Source organism: Chiloscyllium plagiosum, unplaced genomic scaffold, assembly GCF_037043375.1.
Source record: "Chiloscyllium plagiosum isolate Xiang-an unplaced genomic scaffold, Cpla_swu_hap1 HiC_scaffold_7, whole genome shotgun sequence".
NCBI lineage: Eukaryota > Metazoa > Chordata > Chondrichthyes > Orectolobiformes > Hemiscylliidae > Chiloscyllium > Chiloscyllium plagiosum.
Genome location: NW_028270145.1, coordinates 7,478,171 through 7,501,296, shown reverse-complemented (window position 1 = coordinate 7,501,296; position 23,126 = coordinate 7,478,171). Strand labels below are relative to the sequence as shown.

The window sequence follows — 23,126 nt, the reverse complement described above, 5'->3', positions numbered from 1 at the left end:
CTTACCCAGGCCAAACCACTTTAAAGTAGAAAAAAGGTATGGCCACTCGAACCAGTCAAATGCTGTCTCGAGAGATTACTAATCCCTGTACCAATGGTGGTTGACATACTTGAATCATAGGAGAAAGTGAGGACTGGAGATCAGAGCTGAAAATGTGTTGCTGGAAAAGCGCAGCAGGTCAGGCAGCATCCAAGGAGCAGGAGAATCGACGTTTCGGGCATGAGCCCTTCTTCAGGAGTCGTCTTTCCTGAAGAAGGGCTCATGCCCGAAACATCGATTCTCCTGCTCCTTGGATGCTGCCTGACCTGCTGTGCTTTTCCAGCAACACATTTTCAGCATACTTGGATCATATTAAGTAATCACCTGACATTATTCAATTATAAAATCTGCTTGATCTTCCTCAATGATGGCGGGCAGCATAGTTTCTAGTCTCAGTGCAAGAGTCTTAGGATTTTGAAATTGACATTCAGAAGTGAGACGGGCCTATAGGACGCAGAGTCCTCCAGGGCCCTCCCTTTTTAAGAATAAGAGAAATGTTTGCCTTTCTCAAAGATGGCAGGAGGCGGCCACGATTATGTGAATCACTAAACATGCTAAACATATGTCCTGACAGTGTATTTATAAATTCCTTATAAAACTCACTGGGAAGTCTATCGGGACCAGGCGCTTTTCCATCCTGAAGCTGCCTCATCGCCTCCTGCACTTCTTGCAATGACAGTGCGGTGTTAAGGCGAAACACTTGCTCAGGGGTCACTCCCAGGAGGTCCAAATTCTTCCAAAAAGATTCCATCCTAGCCCTCTCAACTTTCAGACTGGTATAGTTTGGAGTAAAATTTCCAAAATGCACCATTAATCCTTGAGGAACCATGGGTTAAATTTCCAGTATCTTCTCTGATTGAAGTAATGGCTTGGGGAGCACTCCTTTTCCTGGTAAAATATGCTGAGTACTTGCCCGGTTTATCCCCATGCTCAAACAACCTTTGTTTTGCAAATGTAAGCTCCCTCTTAGCTCTCTGTGTGAGCGTGGAGTTCGATGTGGATCAAAGCACTGTGTGATCATCTGTAGTTTAGCCAATGAAGGCCTATCAAAGTATGCCTTTTCAGCTGTCTTCAGACATGTCTCGAGCAAGCGTTGCTGCTCACCCCTCTGCCATTTCTTAATGGCAAAATAGGAAATAACTAACCCCCTAGCATAGGCTTTAGCAGTTTCTCAGAGAACGGATCGATTACTGGCCAAACCTGAATTAATGTCTAAAAAAGCCCTGAATTCAGTAGAAAAGAATTCAGTAAATGTGCTATCCTTAAGGATGAAGGGATTCAATTGCCACTGCCTCAAACCTACCATAATATCCTCAATCTTGACCATTAGATGCACTGGAGCATGATCAGAAACAGTGATATTGCCAATTGTACATGACACCACTGAGCCCAAATGTGCTACAGGAGTCAAAAAGAGATCAATCCTGGTATGGCATTTGTGCAGATTCAAGAAAAACATAAAATCCCTAACAGTAGGATGAAGGTGCCTCCAAACTTCTACCCGTCTTAGTTCAACACACAAATCCCTTAATTGCTTAGATCCCGAAGAAGATATCAGGGTGGGGGGGCCCGTTGGGCAATCTGTTTATAGTAGGATCTATTAAAATCCCCCCACAATAATATGTTGAGATGCGAGGTTAACTAGTTTAGAAAGTGCATATATCAAGAACCTGAAGGGGTGGGCTGGGGAACAATAAACATTTAAGATCCCGCATTCTTACCCATTTATCAAATCTTTAAGGATTACAAATCTCCTGTGTGTGTCTTTAATACACTGTAACAACTTAAATGGCAGATTCTTCCTAACAAGTATTCCCCCCACCTCCACCCCCAACTCCTAGTTTTGACAGATCAGAATTAAACTCGGTCATACCCATTCTGCAGTTTCAAATGTTCTGCATCATCTAGATGTGTTTCTTGCAATAAGGCAACTTCCACCCCCTCGCTTTAAGACTGGAGCCTACCTTCCTCATGACTGGTGAGTGACTCCCCTTAATGTTCCAGGTACATCACTTGAACACATCCTTAGCCATAACCTTCTATAACACGATTTAGATTCCAGAGAGGAAGAACTCGAATTGCGAATCGTCGAGTTTCAGTACAAGAAAGTCCACACAACAAAAACTACATACACAAAAGCTATAACCAACAAACCTACAAAACTTGCAAAAGCTATGCACACCAAAAAACAGAAAAGCAATAAAAAGTGCCGAAGGTACTGATTAGAGGAATTTACCCCCCATTCAAAGGAGACACCTACACATCCCAAAATCCTATTAACATCCCAATCATCCTCTTAACTCCTACTAGTTAGAGTTGCACCACAAATACAGGCAATGCAGGATAAAGTAGAAAAAATTTAAGAAATAAAAATTAGTAATATACACAAGCAAGTTAAAAGTAAATACTTCACCCATCCCTTGATATAGCTTAACTTAGAAATTAAAGGTAAATACTCTATCCATTTGGAGCATAATTTAATTTAATTGTCAACAAAAGGAGACTCCACCAAGTCCTGTCTGAAGAAGGACAAACCCAAACTACTGTTACCTGTGCCTATTCAATCATTTGGCTTAGGGCAGCGTGTCCGTAAAGTTCCTTATTTTGTCTGGCGAGTCAAATAATTGTACCGATCCATTATAATGAATCCAAAGCAGCGCTAGATATCTTTGAGTACTGGATCCCAACCCCTCTCAAATCTCTTCTTGATGACGTCGTAGGACTTCCTCTTCTGGGTCACAGCTGCTGAAAAGTCTTGGAAAACCATAATCCTGAGCCCTTGCACACCAACTCCCTCTGATCCCTCCCCTGGGTTCTGGAAACTTCCATGACTCTGTTTGTCTTTAGATGGAACAGGGCGAGGGAGCCTGTCCATTTCTGGCCTCAGTGGCGTGACCCAGTGGGCGCTCTCAATCTTTATCCTTCCCCTTTCCGCCTCCCTTCCCCCTTTGAGCCTGTTCTCAAAGAATTCCACTCGCTGCTCACCTTTCATCCCCTCTGGCATGCCAACAGCACACAGATTCTTCTGCCCCTGTTTTCAAGGTCATCCAGCAAACTATGGACCTGTGTTTCTAGGACTTCAATTTGACTCTTGGATGAATCAGCCTCTGCTTCCACCCCTGTGACCCGGCATTCGAGGGCATCAGTCGTTTTCCCCAGGTCTTCCAGCTGCTGTTCGTGCTTTTGCAGCATAGCAGAGACCAGGGCCAGCTTTTCCTCTTTTTTTTTCTTTTCCTTTCAATCTGCTTCCCCAGGACGTCTGAGATTTGGTGAGCTCCCCAACCAAAGCCTGGTGAGTAAGCAAGCCCGCCACCTCAGTGGGTTGAACTACAGCCACGGCCCCAGGTGAACTCCCTCCTTTCTTTGGCATTCTCCTGCAGCAAAAACAAAGGTAAATGAAATTTTCAGGTTCTGTAGCTCTTTTACTGTTTTTTATTTTTTTGTTCACCGTAACGTGGATGGGACTATTTATAGTTGTGTCTAGCAATGTGATCCTTCTAGGTTGCCACTGTCTTGGATTCCCCCTTCGGACATTATTTTAACCCAAAGATGTATAGTACAAGCATGTCTCTCAAAAGCAGTTTCTCTGAATGTTAGAGGTCCTTGTATAACAAAGAAATGTATGTCACACAGTTCCACACTTCTTTTGAATTGTTTAAAACAAACTAATTCATTCTTTGCAACACAGTATCCAAAACTCCATTTTATAGTTTATATTTCCAAAAAAAAAAGGCTGCCTTTACAATATACTCATGGCTGAGTTCGGTTTTCAATCTTCAAGGAAGTCTAGGATAAAGGGGAATAAACATGAGAGAATGTAGAGTTAAGGACAAGAGGCCAAATAGTCGATTTCTCCTGTTTCTATTCTCCTGGAAACAGCCATGATGGCATTTTCACTGGTTGTCCAGCTAGTGGACAAGGCTGCTGCCCCAGTCACTAACTTCAACCTATTGCCTTTTATCAAACAAAGTCGCAATTTTTCTTGAAGGTAAATGTCATTGTAAACACCATCTGTGGCATGTATTCTTTCGAACACCTTTTGTGCATTTACTTGTTAAAAACAAATTCTCAATGTCCATAGTTTATACTAAGCAGTGACTAGTGAACCAAAGAGTTAGTGAGGCATCTGACAAATGTATTATTAACACATATTATTATTACCCATATTACGATAATAGACAAATTTTTGGTTGATACTGAAACCAAAAAAGGACATGGATGTCTTGAATACTGGTTCCATTGACCTAAGTAGCTTAATGTGAAAATAATGCAGCAATTGGACTTTGATGACTCCTTTGAAAATCATTGTTTAAAAATATTTTTCAATTTCAGAGATCTTGGTAAACAGTGCGAACGCTGACTTAACTTCCAAAGACATCAACAAGAATACAGCTCTTCACTTGGCATGTAGCAAAGTAAGAACAAAAAAAAGACTATTTGATACTATATCCAAACTTTAATATGGATTATATCCAGAACATTTAATCTTCAGAGGTGGGAAACCACTATAAAACTTCCAAGTGAATTATTTTCTTCCTAAACCCAGTGTATTGATTAGTAAAAATCTATAATGTGTATGTGCATCACTATGATCCATGCTATTTAAAACTGATGTCTTTGCATTCCACAGATTACACTTCTGTGGCCCAGTGTAATAGCATTCATTGTATTGCAAATCATTTGGCCATCTCTATTATTGTTGTTCATACTGAATTTTTCAAATCATTCTTGAGTGGACACTACTGTGATGATTAAGGAAGAGCATGGATGCATGTTACATTAATCTGATCTCTGAAATACACTTCCAATGGGAAGTTTATGTTCAGTTTAGCTCGCTTAGAGGGATGGAGTTTAAAAGTAAGGAAATACACAGGTCCTTATTGAGTGCACACCAAGAGAATCGTGTGCAGTTTTGGTGGCCTCATTTAAGCAGGGATATACTTTCATTGGAGGCAGTTTCGAGAAGGTTTGATTCTTCAAATGAATGGATTTTCTCAGTGGTTAGCACTGCTGCCTGACAATGCCGGAGACCCGGGCTTGATTCCGGCCTTGGGTGAATGTCTTTATGGAGTCATAGAAATGTACACCTTTCGGTTCAACTCATCCATAACGACCAGATATGCCAAACTAATCTAATCCCATTTGCCAGCATTTGGCACATAACACTCTAAATCCTTCCTATTCATGTACTCATCCAGATGCTTTTAAAATGTTGTAATTATGCCAGTCTCCACCACCACCTTTGGTAGCTTATTCCATACATGCACCACACTCTATGTGAAAAAATTGACCCTCTAGTCCCTTTTAAATCTTTCTCTTCTCACCTTAAGCATGGAGTTTGCACATTCTCTCTATCTCTGTGGGTTTCCTCCGGATGCTCCAGTTTCTTCCCATACTCCAGAGATGTGCGGGTTAAGTGAATTGGCCATGTCAAACTGTCCCATAGTGTCCAAGGATGCAGGGTAGGTGAATTAGCGGGATTATGGGGATAGGGTTGGGGATTAGATCTAGATTGGATGCTCTTCAGAGGGTTAGTGCAGACTTGATGAGCTGAATGGCCTCTTTCCACAGGTTTGACTTTTTCTTCTAAACTCCAAAGTGGATGAGAGATGACCTGACTGAGTCAAATAAAATACTGAAGGGGCTTGACAAACTAGATGGTGTGAGGATGTCCTTTCTCATGAGGGAGGTGCAAAAGTTATGGAAGACTATGATAGAATGCAATAAAAAAAGGTTTAAAATTATCAAATCACATGAACTATGGAGCTAAATTGTCATCTTGGGCAAAATGTACAGATTCATTCCACCACCTGAAATTGCATAAACTATGAAAGTGTTGGCAAAACCCAGCAGGACCAGAAGCTTCTGTGAAGAGAGAAATGGAGTTGATGTTTTGAGTTCCATGACTCTTCTTTGGAACTCTTTATGGAAGAGTGTCAAATCTTTTTCTCCACAAAGGCTGCCTGACCTTTTGTGTTTCTTCAGCACTTACATTTCTTTCAGATCTTCTTCATCCACGGTATTTTGTTTTTATTTTAAGAATTCACATAACTATTATCAACTGTCAGAAATAGAGGCCAACCTGTAATTTTACTCCTATATTAGATTAGATTACTTTGTGTGGAAACAGGCCCTTTGGCCCAACAAGTCCCCACCAACCCGCCGAAGCACAACCCACCCAAACCCATTACCCTACATTTTATCCCTTCACCTAACACTACGGGCAATTTAGCATGGCCAGTCCACCTAACCTGCACCTTTTTTTTGGACTGTGGAAGGAAATTGGAGCACCCGGAGGAAACCCATGCAGACACGGGGAGAATGTGCAAACTCCACACAGTCAGTCGCCTGAGGCGGGAATTGAACCCGGGTCTCTGGCGCTGTGAGGCAACAGTGCTAACCACTGTGCTACCGTGCCTCCCTTTTCCTGAGGCGGGAATTGAACCCGGTTCTTTGGCGCTATGAGGCAGCAGTGCTAACCACTGTGCCACCCACAAAATCAATCTACATTTGTCATTGAATTATTTTATCTGTTTACACCTATCTGGTTCACTAATGCCCTTTAGGGAAGGAAACTGCCATCCTTACCTGGTCTACCTGTGAAGTAATTTTATCAAATCTCAATACGAAAGAGGGCCTAGATTTGTATTCATGACATCCTAAAGCAAATGACACTACCAGGACCAGGAAGAATCCCAATTTTGTCTGTGAAGAATTATGTACAATGAAACAAGTTCTGGATAAACTGTATTCAGCCATAATTAATCAAAATAAACTGCACAGAGCGGGGTACCACTATTTCAGAAAGGTGGTAAGGAAAAGCCTGGGAACTATAGACCAGTGAGTCTGACATTGGTGGTGGGCAAGTTGTTCGAGAGAATCCTGAAGGACAGGATTTACATCAATTTGGAAAGGCAAGGGCGGATTAGTGCTTGTGCGTGGGAAATTGTGTCTCACAAACTTGATTACGTTTTTCGAAGAAGAACAAAGAGGATTGATGAGGGCAGAGTGGTGGATGTGATCTATATGTACCCATCTAGATGCCTTTAAAATGTTACAATTGTGCCAGCCTTCACCACCACCTCTGGCTGAACAGAGAGACCTTGGACTGCAGGTTCATAGTTCCTTGAAAGTGGAGTCTCAGGTAGATAGGATAGTGAAGAGGTTGTTTGGTATGCTTTCCTTTATTGGTCAGAGCTGGGAGGTCCTGTTGCGGCTGTATAGGCCACTATTGGAATACTGCATGCAATGTTTTAACGTTAGATTCCCTACAGTATGGAAACAGGCCCTTCGGCTGGTCTCCCTGTTATAGAAAGAATGTGTGAAACTGGAAAGGGTTTAGAAAAGACTTAGAGTCATAGAGATGCACAGCATGAAAACAGACTCTTCGATCCAACCCATCCATGCCGACCAGATATCCCAACCCAATCTAGTTCCACCTGTTAGTACCCGGCCTTTAGCCCTCCAAACCCTTCCTATTCATATACCCATCCAAATGCCTCTTAAATGTTGCAATTGTACCAGCCTCCACCACTTTCTCTGGCAGCTCATTCCATACACATACCACCCTCTGTGTGAAAAAGTTGCCCCTTAGGTCCCTTTTTATATCTTTTCCCCTCTCACCCTAAACCTATACCCTCCTAGTTCTGGACTCACCCACCCCAGGGAAAAGACTTTTGTCTATTTATCCTATCCATGCCCCTCAATTTTGTAAACGTCTATAAGGTCACCCCTCAACCTCCGACACTCTAGGGAAAACAGCCCAAGCCTGTTCAGCCTCTCCGTATAGCTCAAATCCTCCAACGCTGGCAACATCCTTGTAAATCTTTTCTGAACCCTTTCAAGTTTCACAACCTCTTTCCAATAGGAAGGAGACCAGAATTACACAAAATATTCCAACAGTGGCCTAACTAATGTCCTGTACAGCTGCAACATGACCTCCAAACTCCTGTACTCAATACTCTGACCAATAAAAGAAAGCATACCAAACGTCGTCTTCACTATTCTATCTACCTGTGACTCCACTTTCAAGGAGCTATGAACCTGCACTCCAAGGTCTCTTCATTCAGCAACACTCCCCAGGATCTTACCATTAAGTGTATAAGTCCTGCTAAGATTTGCTTTCCCAAAATGCAGCACCTCGCATTTATCTGAATTAAACTCCATCTACCATTTCTCAGCCCATTGGCCCATCTGATCAAGATCCTGTTGTAATCTGAGATAATCTTCTTCACTATCAATGCATCTCCAATTTTGGTGTCATCTGCAAACTTACTAATTGTACCTCTTATGCTCGCATCCAAATCATTTATGTAAATGACAAAAAGTGGATGACCCAGCACTGATTCTTGTGGCACTCCACTGGTCACAGGCCTCCAGTCTGTAAAACAACCCTCCACCACCACCCTCTGTCTACTACCTTCAAGCCAGTTCTATATCCAAATGGCTAGTTCTCCCTGTATTCCATGAGATCTAACCTTGCTAACCAGTCCCCCATGGGGAACCTTGTCGAACCTTACTGAAGTCCATATAGATCACACCTACTGCTCTGCCCTCAATCCTCTTTGTTACTTCCGCAAAAAACTCAATCGTTTGTGAGACATGATTTCCCATGCACAAAACCATGTTGACTATCCCTGATCAGTCCTTGCCTTTCCAAATACATGTACATCCTGCCCCTCAGGATTACAAGGATGTTGTAGTTTTGGAGGATTTGAGCTATAGGTAGAGGCTGACTAGACTGGAGCTACTTTCTCTGGAGGCTGAGGAGTGACCTTAGAGGTTTACAAAATCATGAATGGCACAGATAGGGTGAATAGCCAAGATTTTTTCCCTGGGGAAGGGAGTCCAAAACTAGAGGGCATAGTTTCAAGGTGAGAGGGAAAAGATTTAAAAGGGACCGAAGGGGTAACCTTTCCTCTGGCAGCTCATTGCATACACGCACCGCCCTCTGCCTGAAAGTGGTGGAGTCTGATACAATTACTACATTTAAAAGGCATCTGAATGGATATATGAATAAGAAGGGTTTAGTGGGATGAGGGCCAAATACTGGTAAATGGGGCTAGATTTATTCGGGGTATCTGGTCAGCATGGACAAGTTGGACCCAAGGGTTTGTTTCTATGCTATATATCTCTATGACTCAAAAAATGATTTTTTATATATTGCAAAAATATCTAGCATTCTATCTTTATTTTACTCTAGAATATCATAGCTTCTTATCTTCAATATTCTTATCCTTGCATATTTCTTCTAAATATGTTCCTTCATCATGTGATGAGTTATAGGACAATTGTATTCTGCAGTTTCTTACCGAAAATGTACTTTATTCATGTCTGAATTTGAATAGAGAGTTCAGTTTGACTTTGACTGAATAATGGCCAAGTCTGATCTTTTCCTGTCCAATTTCCAAACACACAATTGTTATCCAGAGTCACTATTGAGAAGGTTTAATGGCAATCTATCTGACTTTGTGCTTTTCGAGAAGAGGAGTGTGGATGTAATGCCCACAAATATTGTCCCTGTCAAAAATCAGCTGATTTTCCATATACATTGATCCGAGAGCCTTCTAGTGCTAGATATTGCGGCTTTTGGGAGAATATTTACTGTCTTAATTGCTACACCTGTGGGAAATAAAATATTAGATGTAATGGCTGATGCATACAAGAAATAATTTGTTAGCAGGGCTGTGTTATATCAAATTTTGTTTTCTGGTCTGGTGGAGTTTCAAAGCTTTTAATTCAACTGTAATTCGAACTGCATCATAAGAACTGAACATCTGGAACTGGAATTTATTTGGGATGTGGAACAGGAAGAAAACAGACAGTTCAAAACCAACAAATAAGTGGGGAAAAAACTTTAAGTGAGTAAAGCTTTAAATGCATGATTATGGTGCACGCAGTTTGTATAGCTTAATGTTATGAATTGTGTTTGTTTCGGGCAGGGTCATGAAAAATGTGCCTTGTTCATTCTCGAGAAGATGGATTGTGCAAGCCTTATTAATGCAACAAACAATGCATTGCAAACGTAAGTCAGAATATTTCAGTAAGTCTTTGAAAAAATATTTCAAAGTGATTGTTTTCGAGAGAAAGTATTTTATTGGGTCGAGGGACCAGGATGATTTTCAGAATGCAGGTAATGCAGGGAAATCTTCCACGTTGGACAAAGTTAACAAGAAAGTGGCAATCTTACAGCTATTTTTAATTGGTCCGTTGAGTGATGATATAGTACACCTCTGGAGCAAGTGCAACTTGAACCTGTGCCTTCTGACCCAGAGGTGGGGACACTACTGCTGTGCCACAAGAGCATGAAGTGCCAAGTTCTGGACTCTTAAGATTTGCACAACCCATGAGGCAGATTTTCCACTGGCCAGCGTAGATTGAGGGTGCATATTGGGACCCTGCAGGATGCCCTTCTCAGCAGAATCTGAAGAAATTGCCTGGGAAATTGAATGGCCGTCTGGGTAATTCCTCTCTGTCTAGACCCCTCTGAAAGGAGTCCTAAAAATTGGATGCTTCGGATGATTCTCTGAAATTAAGTAAAATGGTTACTTCGGAAAAACTGGAGTATTAAATAAGTAGTCTAAATCCTGAGTAACTATTAAACTGACCCCTTACTTCACCTGACCCCCAATTACATCACCTTTACACCCCCTTGACCCTGACATGACCCGCACCTAATTATCCTCCAAATTGAAAAACATCAATTCCCCCTCTAACCTTCTCAGCCCTTCTATCTCTTTTCCCTCCTTTTAATATATTTCTTACTACTTAAAACCAAGCTAATGGTCTTACCTAGCCCAGTGCCCAACTTTATTTAACTATATTCCCATGAAGCACTTTGGGACATTTTCCTACATTGAAGGTACTGTATTCATACAAGTTGTTTGCTAATTTTCTGGTAAATGAATTTCTTTCTTTTAGAATATTGTTGCCTTTTATAGATTTTTAAAAAATTTTCATCAGGCTATTGTAAATATGGAGATTGAGGATGAGGTGAAAAACAAAATCATTGTGCAGTGAAGATATTTATTTGATTGCTGCAGTTTTAAAAAAAAAATTGATTTTCAGGACATTGTGTTGATGGCTCAGTCAGCACTTCATATTCATCTATAGTTCCCCTGAAAAAGTGGTGAAGACCCATATTCTTAAACTGTTAACTATTTAGGCGAAAGGGATTTCCAATTTCTCTGCCACATCTGCTCCCAGAAGGACCAGTTCCACCACAGAACATACATGATGGTCTCCTTCATTAAAGACTGCAATTTCTCCTCCCACGTAGTTGAGGATGCCCTCAAGTGCATCTCATACGTTTCCTGCACCTCTGCCCTCGAGTCCTACCCCTCCAATCGCAACAAGGACAGAACCCCCTTGGTCCTCACCTTCCATTTCACCAACCTCCATGTACATCACATCATCCTCTGCCATTTCTGCCACCTACGAATGGATCCCACCACCAGAGAGATATTTCCCTCCCCACCCTATCTGCTTTCTGTAAAGACCATTCCCTCCACAACTCCCTTGTCAGGTCCATGCTCCCCACCAACTCACCCTCCCCTCCTGGCACCTTCATCTGCCACCGCAGGAATTGCAAAACCTGCACCCACATGTCCCCCCTCCTCCCCTCTGTCCAAGGCCTCAAAGGAGCCTTCCTTGCCCACTAGAGTTTTTCCTGCACTTCCATACACGTTATTTACTGTATCCATTGCTCCTGATGCGGTCTCCTCTACCCTGGGGAGACAGGATGCCTACTTGCAGAGCGCTTCAGAGAACATCTCTGGGATGCGTGCACCAACCAACCCCACCTTCCTGTGGCCGAACACTTCAACTCCCCCTCCCACATCGCCAAGGACATGCAGGTCCTAGGCCACCTCAATTGCCACTCTGTAACCAACCAACGCCTCGGGACCCTCCAACCACACAGGATCAATGTGGATTTCACCAGTTCCCTCATTTCCCCAGCCCCCAACTTATCCCAGATCCAACCTTCCAACTTGGCACTACCCTCATGATATGTCCTATCTGTCCATCTTCCTTCCCACCTATCACCATTACCCCACCTCCATCTATCTATCGCACTCTCAGCTATCTTCTCCACAGCCCCACCCCCCTTCCATTTATGTCTCCGCCTCCTCGGTACTCAGCCTCATTCCTGATGAAGGGCTTTTACCCGAAACATCGATTCAACTACTCCTCGGATGCTGCCTGACCTGTTTTTTTTCCCAGCACCACACACTCGACTGTTAAGTTTGTCTGGTGAAGTTGTATCCATTTTACTGTTTTCTGGAAAGCCTCAGGATATCAACACACAGCTGAAGAAAGAATGGTGAAATAGGTTCAAATCAGGATAGTGGGTGGAGAGGAAACATGGAAAGTGATAGGGTTACTATGTATTGGCTGCCATTGTCCTTCTCAGAGGTAGAGGTTATGATATTTTGAACTGTGGAAGAAGCCTTAAAATCCTGGAAATGGTATGTAATGCATTCAAGTTGGTAGTGAAGAAGGCTAATATTTAATGTGGTGTATGAATTACTGATTAAGTTTACTAATTTGACCTGAATGGTGATGAGCTTGAATGTTGTTGCCTGGGAATACCACAATCTATAAGCTGTCCTCCAAGTTGCACACAATTCTGACTTGGAGCTGTGTTGCAAATCCCGGAATCACTTCCCAAACAGGACTGCAGGTGCACTTAGCCATCGCATTAACTGTGATGGTTCAAGAATATGGCTATCATTCACTTTCTTGGGAGTAATTCAAGAAGATCTATACATGTTGGTCTGGCCGGGAATGCCACATCTTCAAAATAATATTTGAAAAGTTGAAGAGAACTTTGCAAGTTCACTCTGTTGGATGCCATGCACTGATTCAGTGTGTATGTCCAAGCTGAATGATCTTTCTAGATTGGCTAGTTGGTTCATAGGTGGATTGGCCATGCTAAATTGCCCATTGTCTCCAGGAGATGTGCATGCTGGGTGGCTTAGCCATGGGAAATGCAAGGTTATAGGGAAAGAGAAGGGAGGGAGTCTGGGTGGGATGTTCTTCAGAGTGTCTGTGTGACTCGATGGACCGAATGGCCTGCTTCCAAACTGGAAGGATTCCACGTTTTTCTTTCTTGATTATTCAACCATAATGATCAGCCAGTGCTGTTGGCTAGGCTCAGTAAGTCTGCCAGGTTTCTTTTCCCCGAAGACCTTAATGAACTAATGAAATTTTTATGATCTAACAGTTGTAATGATTTACTTTTACTGTCACCAGTTCCTTTTTTAAAATACTGTTTTCTTTAAATTGAATGCAAACGTTTTTGAATTTTTAAATCAGATGTCTGAGTTGCAGGTCTGTAACCTTGTTGCTATTGTTCTGGTATATCAACAATAATTTTTGCTGATTATAGTCCCAGATTTTCATCCCCACGAGAGCTTGCTTTTTTTAATAGATATTTTTATTGAAAATTTAACATGTTTTTACAAGTTTACTAAAGAAAACTTAAAAAAAAACCCAAGTATAAACATTGATATACAGTTAAATCCTAAAGAAATAATAACCAAAATCTATCAAACAAGAAAAAAGAAATAACAAGAGAAAAAAAAACAAAACTCAACTAACTACTCATCTAACTTACAACTAACCAGAGTGTATGATTAAAATTCTTACATTATTCAAGAGAAAAAAAAACCCAACGGATAACACACAAATTGAGCAGTGATATATGTGCTCGGAATATGTTAACATCAGATCACAACAAAATCCGTATTCATGCGTGATTCCTCTCCCAGGGGGCCCCAGACCAGCCAGGTTCACCCTCTCAATTAAATAAAGGCCCTTGTAGGATGACTGAGATATCTGTATTTGTGTAATTCAAGAAGGGCTGCCATATTTTATGGAGTAATTCGGTTTTTTCTCCTGGTGCATCATATTTGTAAGGAAGTCAGGGGGAGTATATTCCATAATTATTCTGTGCCAACTCGAAAGTCTATGAGGGCCCTCAGCCACCCATTTTACCAAAATGTTTTTCCCTGCACAGAAAGAGAGAATGGAAAATAATCTCTTCCCTGTTGTAATTTCAGGTGTTCTTTATCCAATAAATGCCTCTCCTATAGGAGAGCTATATCGATCCTCTCTTTCTTGAGGTTTGATAATATTCTCCTCCTTTTGATTGGTAAATTGACATTCCAGGTGCACCATTTAATCGACCGATCATCCAAAATCACCAGGCAAGTCCGAGGCCCCCCGGGAAAAGAAACCCTATCCAAAACATCCCGAGCATTGAGCATATAAAATTCACAAAAATAAAAGCTGTTTAATACATTCAGATCAATATAATAAAAAACTATTTCTAAATAATAAAAAATTAATAATAATAAAACGTATTTAAATGGAGATCTTCCCCCTTATTCCCAGGGGGCATCACTTCCTTTCCAAAAAAAACCCATCATAACCTCTCCCAACCAGTGCCCCACCCTTGACCTAGGCACCCCACGATAGGATAAAGAAAATTCAAATATACTACTGAACTAGAACTAACAGTGAGTACCCTATCCCCCACACCAACACCTGGATATATTTGGTAATGTTAATACCATATATGAACATATAAGACTATAAAATTACAGTCTCGGCAAATATTAATTAAATATAGTAATACAAAATAACAGGGGAAAACAACTCCGCTCCCAAGGACAAAGATAAAATAGGATAAGGTAGCCACCTCCACCCCCCACCACGAATCTACATTAACTAGACCCCCTGGCCTATATATATCCATATATGTATTAAAAAAAAGGGAAAGAAAATTGCTAAGTAAAGAATGAATAAATAAACCCTTTTCCCCACTCCCCGGAGATAATGTTAAACAGTCAGGTAATGAGAGGAAAAAAAGGGGGGGTAAACCGAGGTGGGGTAGGGCAAACAACATCAATTAACTCTTATAATTTATCTAAGAGAGTCCAAAACTTCCTTGGCCTTCTCCGGTGATCCGAAGTTATACACAGACCCGTCATGGCTGAAGCGTAGTGTAGCTGGGTAGCGCAAGGAGTATTGAATGTTTAAATCCCTTGAACGCTTCATCAAATGCCTTCCTCTTTCAGACCAGAGCTGGGGAAAAGTCCTGAAATAACATAATCTTGGATCGTTTATAAGTCATGGCTTGGGGATCTTTCCTAAGATTTCCAGAGGCTTCCAAGAGCATCTGCCTCACCTTATAGCTCTGCAGCCGGAACAGGACCCAGGACCAGGCGGGGGCGCTGGTTCGAGCCGGGCCTGCATATTGCCACCCGGTAGGCCCATTCCACCCTTAGCTGGCCTGATCCAGCCTCCAGATTTAAAGGCACTGTTCAAGGAACCTTGTAAGCTGGCCTCCTCCTTCCTGTTCGGGAAGGCCCAGCAAACAAATATTTTTTCGACGATCTCGTTTCTGTAATGGCCTCGGAGGTCGCGGCCTTTAGCTCCCCCTCTCCGACTCGGCACTCAATTTCTTTGATGTCTCGGCCGTGCTTTTGTAGCGCGGCCGAGAATGAATTCCATTGACTTTGGGATTCTTCAATGAAAGCATCGATCTTCGCATTGAATTTAGAGATTATTTCTGCAAAGCTCACCACCATAGGCAAGTCCCCCGGGGCGGCTGCGGACGCCTCTGCTGCAGCTGGGGAGTAGGGGAGGGGCTCCTGCCTGCTGAGATCTTCGGGCTCCTTTCCCCTAGTCATTTTTACAGGAGACTGAACTGTTTAAATTTAGTACTGAACCACTAATTACATTAAGTAAAACTATTTTAAATGATTTGGTGAGTGTAGTGGAGAAGGGTGGCTCACTTTGCCTAGGTCTTGGGAGGAGCACAATAGACTCAGACTTGCTGAGTCACCACCATCTTGGATCTCCGAGAGCTTGTTTTAACACTGTTAGTTCCCCCATTTGTTTGTCTTCAGGTTATTTTTGCAGAGGCAAAACAGTGACCACTGGGCTACCTATGTACATGAGGCTTGTTAAGGGCTTAAATAAGGTCAACTGAAAGGGGACATGTCTGAAGCGGGGGTGGGTGGTGAAACTGGGTCTGGGTGGGATACTCTTCAGAGGGTCACTGTCAGCTCGATGGGCCAAATGGTCCACTTCCACACAAGAGATTTCATGATTCTAAGTAGGCTTTTGTGCAGTGGTGGTGTCCCTTACCGCTCATTGAATCCAGGAGGCCTGCATTCAAGTTCCACTTGCTTCAAAGGTGTGTAATAACATCTCTGAACAGATTTAATACAAAGTTTGTAATCTGTTTACCAACACCATCTATTAGAGACTGTGTGAAACATCATTCCTAGCTCATCATTTTAAATTCTTTACTTATGCTTTCCAGCTTCTTTTCCTTGGACTGTCAAGACCTTTTTCTTTTTTAACAACATTTTTTTCTGAATCAGCTGGTATGAACATCCATTTCATCATATATTTGCTCAGTTCTAACAACTTGCAGATTTGTCTGAGCTTTCCCAGTTTGGAAAAGCGAGAGACGAGAAGCTGTTTCAGCTAGGATGTCGGACTACCCTGAACTGAACTTGGTTCTCCTACTCAATTTTATTGTTGCTTTGCTGATCAAGGTTGTTTAAATGTACATTTTTACCCAAATTCATCTGTGGGTTGACATGGCACTTAAATAAGCGATTATCTGAACCTTTTGTTAAATCAAATGTGGCTTTTTATCACTGTGATATGAGCACCACCCAGCTATGAGGTTGGATAAATATTGGTAACTGTAAATTTTTGAGTCTATGGTAACTTGTATTTTAAATGTGTACTTTCAGACCACTTCACATAGCCGCACGGAATGGACTTAAAAAGGTTGTGCATAATTTGCTAAGCAAAGGTGCAAGTGTTCTTGCTGTGGATGAAAATGGTATGTATCAGTTGCTGCTCTCGGTTTATTCAATACCCTACCAGAAGTAACAATTGAATACTACATTACTTCTAAAAGTCTAACTAAAAGCACTCAACTTTGGCATGACTTAAATAATAGAAACATATCTTTTGAAAAGAACTGTCTTAACTCCTTTTTCGTTTCTGCAAAAGACTCGTATACTAACCATTCCCTTGTCTGCTTTTGTGCCCAGGTCACACCCCAGCCTTGGCTTGTGCTCCTAACAAAGATGTGGCTGACTGTCTGGCACTCATTTTGGCTACCATGATGCCTTTCTGTCCTACCAGCACAATGACGTCCTTCAGCATCAGTCTAACAAAAAACGATAGTCTGAACACCCCTCTATCCTATGATTCCCCTAATACGGGTAGCAACATAAATTCTTTCAACAAACAGTTGTATAACTGTGTAGGAAAAATGGATAGAGGTCAGGAAGATGATGATGAAAATGATTCGGACTCTGAGACATTCTGATTGATTTTAGAAAGCTTGACATGCACAGGAAAAGTCTTAATTTGTTGTTCAATAGAAGATTACAGATGATCACTCAATCTCTGCTTATTAAAAAAGCACTTATTTGAAGGCACTTTTCTTACAGGATTTAAGAGGAAAGGAGAATCTTGGAGTATTGATTCATTGAGGACTATTGAGTAGGGCACATGATTTGCTAATGCTCAAATCTGCCAGAGGCTGGCATTTTCACGGTCTCTGGGACATTGTATACAAATTTGTGGTACATGCAGTACCTGTGGAAATTTTTGGGCTTTGTCATGACTATGTTGTTCCATGCCAAATTGCTTGCCCTACAATGAGATAGTATAACTTTGACAAATTAGCACAAGCATGCATTTTGCACTTCCAGTTTAAAAACTTGTGATAAGAATTGTTAGAAATAAACCAGACACCTGAGCCATTAACTACTGATAAATTATGAATGACCTGTCCCAGGTTGCAGTGTCGAGTATTCATAAGTTAGAAGAAAACTTGATGGCACCCTTTTATTTTAAATGTACCAGTGATTTTAGGTGACTGTTCTGTTAGCAGAAATGTAGTATTTCATACATTTTTATACAGCCTCCTTTGGCAGCCTTTAAAAATGTATAGCAATTTTGTTTAAATCTACCCATCTGTAGGATGAAGAGAGTAACTGCCACAAAGAACAGTTCTGATGAAATCTGCTTCATCTGCCAAAGCTTAATATGTTAAATGGACATGTTCTTTCCCCTGTGACAGGAACGCAGCAGGTGGAATGACAAGTTCTTTTTGTGTCTGGCCAGCGATGTCAAATGGACCAAACATGCTACAGATTGGGACCGACTGTTTTCATTCTTTTAAACTTAAAAGCCTTTTTTTAGTCATAATATTTTCACAGCTACATTGAAGTAGCCTATTTCAGTAAACAATGCAGTATTCGAAATACAAAAAATGCATTTCACGTAAGTGAGATCAGATATTGTTAGATTAGAAATCAGCAAAATAAAGCTTCAGAAATTACAAAACCTCATTTGAAAACAATTACATTGCTCTATGAGGTGGCTGAGCATTTACTGCAACCTTGCTATTTTGATTAAAAGCACTGAAAAACTTACAAGAAACCTTAATTGTCTTGTTACAGTAGTACTGTATATAACTGTCCATGCAGATAAATTTCAAGAGACCTCTGATATGAAATTGCTTTAACGCAATTAAGTACCATATCATATTAAAGCACTGAAATTGAAGGAAAATGCCAAACGTGATAGCCGTGTCTCGAGAAGACTGGTGTTTTGTTAACTAACTTTAGTAAAAGCTTACAGCCACAGTATCATTTTGAACCCATTTGCTTCTCTATTTTATTTAGGTGACTTCTGTACTGTGGTTGTTTTATAAATATATTTTTGTTTGTGTATTTCGAATTGACTTGTTTGAATCAGTGGGATATAAAATTAATACATTTTTAAGTGCACAATTTGAACAGTTAATTATGTACTTTTGAACTTTTTATAGTTTTTAATATAAACATAGAAAAAGACCTGACAAAATAAATACTGGAACTTTGAGATCCATTACATTGTGACTGGCAATCTTTGTAGCAAATGCTTTCACTTTGGTTGATATCAAATACTATTTTGTTTTTGTTGCTTTATAAAATAGTTAGTGCCTTTCTCCCCATGAGTACTTTCCAGATGGTTTCCAAATATCTTCTAGAACTTTGCTAATTAATATCCAAGCAATAATGTTAATTAAATTTTGAATTTACAATGAATGTAAAATTTTCTTTTTAAAGGTTCAAAACATCTGAATGAAGAGTGCTTTGTTCATTAAACCATCATGGATTGTTTTTGCAGTGTTGTAGATTGCTTGTAGGTCTTGCTGAAGACTTAGCTTCTAAATTGATTCTATTTGGAAAAGGGCATTTACAAATTTGACCATCTGTGTATTTTAAAACCATAAAAATAATTTTTTCGGGAAGCTGATGCAGTGGTCCATCCATTTAAAGCACCTATAATCTTCCATTTGGTAATCTTGTTGACTTATATGCTTTAGCATGTGCAATATGTCTTGTTATGGTATAGTATGGTATCATGATACAGTGACAGTGTTATATTTTGTTTTATGCAGTGAATGTGTAACAATCTAGTGAAAATGAAAATGTACGGTGGAAGCAGCTATCTATGGAAATTTTATGTATTTGGTCATATTTCTACAGTATAGAGGGTATAAATTTAAAGTTTTTTTTGATGTACTTAAAGACTGTCAAAGTGTACGAAGTAAATCCAAATCAATTTAAATCCAGCCTGGACCTCAAGCATACTTTGATTTTAGACTTTTGTGAACTACTGAATGCTTCAGTGATGTATAGAAGTACTTAATTGTAAACTACTTTTTTTTTAATTAAAAGCATTCAGATGCTGTATATTTTTGTGAAAATAAAGGGTACAGATGCTGATGCAGCAAGTTGATTTACTTTCTTTCTTGATATGTTTTCTGCATTTAACTCCTGAATAATTATAAACTGTAATGTTTAATAATTGATCCTTTCTCCATTTCATTGAGAAGCATGCTGAGGCTGTCTTAACGTTAATTTCTATTTAGTGCTTATTAATTTAAAAATAAATTATTTGGGGTCAATTTTGGTTCCCTTACCAATGTTAATGGGGTGGTAATAGCTTTTAAGTGAGGTCATGCCTTACCCAGTCTCATCACCAGTGATTCCTGTTGATATAAAAATTATGGCTCTTTGACATGAGTCTGGTATCTAACTCCAATTAGACCCGTGGGTGAAGAATAAGTTTGCTAACAATGAGTCTTGATTTTTTTTGTGGGTCCTAGAAAAGAGAGTCCTCCTGGCCCACAGGAATAATCTGAGCCCCTGCTGTCTGGAGGCCCATGATTGTGAATCCTTTGTTGGTGAGCTGCATCGTGACACCTGTTCTATCTTGCAGCTTGATTAGAAGATGTAAATAAGGTTAAATCATAATCTTACAACCAATTTGCTGCCAGAAGGAATTATTCAACATAGGTTGAATCTACATTTTTTTTACTTTAACTGTCTGAGTCCATGTTTTTCCTTTACTTTGAAGAGAAAATGTCATTGCACTAAACACTTCTCTCCTGAAAGTGATTTATGTTAAGGTATCATGAGAGGCAATAGTCATATCATACCTTGCTTAATTTTCCATTCTTAACCTGAGTAGTGAGTGTAAGAAAACTCTGTTTGGATTCAGAGTTGATTAGTTTTAAACAGCAAGTTTCATGAAACAGACTAATGTTTGCACTACATTAAATAGTAAGCAATTAATACAATGTACATTTCCATTGTCATGTTCAAGTTGATCAAGCTTGTAATCATTCACACATGAACTTTCAACTAGCCTGACAGCTTGTTCGTATGTCAAATAAAATAGAGATTCTAGAGACAATTTTGGCTGTATAGTGAGGGGCATAGTGACTCAGCAGTTAGCACTGGTATCTCTCAGCGCCTGGGACTTGGGATCAATTTCTGGTGCTCCTAGTTCCTCCTATAGTCCAAAGATGTATAGGATAGGTGGATTGACCATGGGAAACGTGGGTTACAGGGATGGAGTAAGGGTCTGGGTCTGGTTGGGGGTAATCTTCAGAGGATCGGTGTGGACTCAATAGGCTGAATGGCCTGCTTTCACATTGTAGGGATTCTATGCATATTAGGTAATAAAGATGTATCTTAAGTAAGCAACTCTAGATGGAGGTTTGAAGAGGATTTTTGAAATATATTAGAAAACTTTGGACCACTGCTATTTATTCCAGAAGGTCTCTGAGGACTTTATCTAAAAACAGTAGGGATATGATGCTCCACCTTTTTGAGCATGACATATGCAAAATACAAAGGCTGGAATTGAGTCAAATGATAACATGAAACTTGTCAATCGTTGCAAAAACCCTCATCTGGTTCACTAATGCCCTGTGGGGAACAAGACTACTGTCTTTATTTGGTCTAGTCTAAGTGGTCCAGACCCACAAAACTGTGGTTGAATTTTAACTGCCCTCGGAAAAAAGGGATGGGCAATAAGTGGTGAACAGCCCATGAATAAATGAATAAATAAACATTGCCAGGAGAAAGGGAAGGTTTGGTCATATGCATCTTTCCGTGGGTCCCTCTTTGTCGGATGCATGGCAGGTGAAAATATGACCAGGCAGAATAGCACTACCTGCTGCAGGTGATGAGCAAGAAGGGCAATACGGACTTCTTTCTGTTTGCAAGTAAATTAAATCTTTTCTGTGGATCTCTTCCATTAGATCCCTCCAAGGCCATGTCTTATAACCTTCACATTCAAATCCAAATTATAATAATTGGTAATTAGGATAAAAATTTTTGCTCTAAAACTAGACTTTCAAACAGACCTTTCTCATTAGCACAGCACTCATTTAGTATCTGTTTCTCCCCCTTCCACCAAAACATTATTCAATTTAAGTTTATAAGAAGAAACCGGAGAGATGCTTGAAGAGAAGGAATATAAAATGAACTGTCTGCTATTCACCATCCCATTTTGACTTAGGAAGTCGAAGTATTTTGACATTGTCCAACCCAATCCAATGCCAGCACCTCCACACCAAGATTCCAGTTAGAGTTATCACCTTCACGTGGATCAGATGTGTAAATCAACATCTGAGGTGTTTGAAAGAGGAGGCTGTATGTATTATGATGTAGAGACTGGGGAGATTCCTACTTTGTGAAGTGGTGGGGCTTTTTGGATATGGTTCAAGAGAATTATCAGTGAATTATAGAACAATGACACTCAATGTAGTGTTATGATTTTGATAAGAGACCATATGGTTCACTGTCTAAAACAAATTACACTAAAGCATAAACATGAATACACTTTTTAATGGAAGTTACTTTACAAGATAAAGTAAACTTAACATTGTTGCCTATACTTTAAATTGAGCTTCTTAAATTTCCTCCTCCCAAGTCATGTACTCCACCTTCTCAAGAAACTCAGAAATTTAACAAATTGGGAGATTAACAACTTGGTCTGAATACTGTTTCAAAGATTCATATCAAAATTGAGAATCTTGGATGTTCTAATTACTTAAAGTTGTCCCATCACACCTCTAACAACTATTTCCCAATTAAAACTGTTACTAGCATCTGAAGTGCAGTCATTCAAATTTGGTCTTGCAGTTTCCATTAATCTAGTTCTCGTCACTTCGTGCCCACTCCTTCTCTATCTTTACTCCCTCCCTCCTGTCATCTCTCCCTGCCACCTTCTCCTGTCCATACCTTTGCTCCTCTACTTTCTTTACGTCACTCTTGCTTTCTTTAAGATGTTTACAGCACAGAAGGAGGCCACTCAGCCCCTCATCATCATTTTGGTAATAAAGATCTGGTACACAAATACCATTTTCCACCTCATGGCCCAAAGCCCTGGAGCAATAGCAATGCAATATCAAAAAGCTGCTTAAATGTTCTAAGTAATTTTGACAAAATCACCCAAATGGGCAGAGTTCCAGATTCCCATCACTTTCTGGGTGAAAACATTTCTCCTTGACTCATGTGTTTAGTCTTCCAGCTCTTTAAATTTATGGTTCCTGGTCACTGACCCCTCTCCTAATGGAAAAAGCGCCTTCCTAACCACCTTAACTATGTCCCTCATAATCTTCCACATTTCCAGCTTTCACCACTGCAGAGATCACAAACAGTCCAATCTTTCCTCCTAGAGCAGTCCCTTCAACCCAC

General features: G+C 40.4%; 1 protein-coding gene across 5 annotated transcripts in view; it reads left to right on the top strand.

Moving 5' to 3' along the window:
* Positions 1-19,863, top strand: part of LOC122551273 (serine/threonine-protein phosphatase 6 regulatory ankyrin repeat subunit C-like) — a 227,043-nt gene extending 207,180 nt beyond the window's left edge. For 4 of the 5 annotated variants that reach the window (XM_043692917.2, XM_043692912.2, XM_043692911.2 and 1 more), the window contains 4 exons: positions 4,372-4,454; positions 9,981-10,063; positions 16,818-16,909; positions 17,124-19,863. In XM_043692917.2, coding sequence (XP_043548852.1) covers positions 4,372-4,454; positions 9,981-10,063; positions 16,818-16,909; positions 17,124-17,404 — 539 coding nt within the window. In that variant the 3' untranslated portion in view covers positions 17,405-19,863. The remainder of the gene's footprint in view (positions 1-4,371; positions 4,455-9,980; positions 10,064-16,817; positions 16,910-17,123) is intronic. The other variant, XM_043692915.2, reaches the window with a different exon arrangement.
* Positions 19,864-23,126: the final 3,263 nt, after the last annotated feature.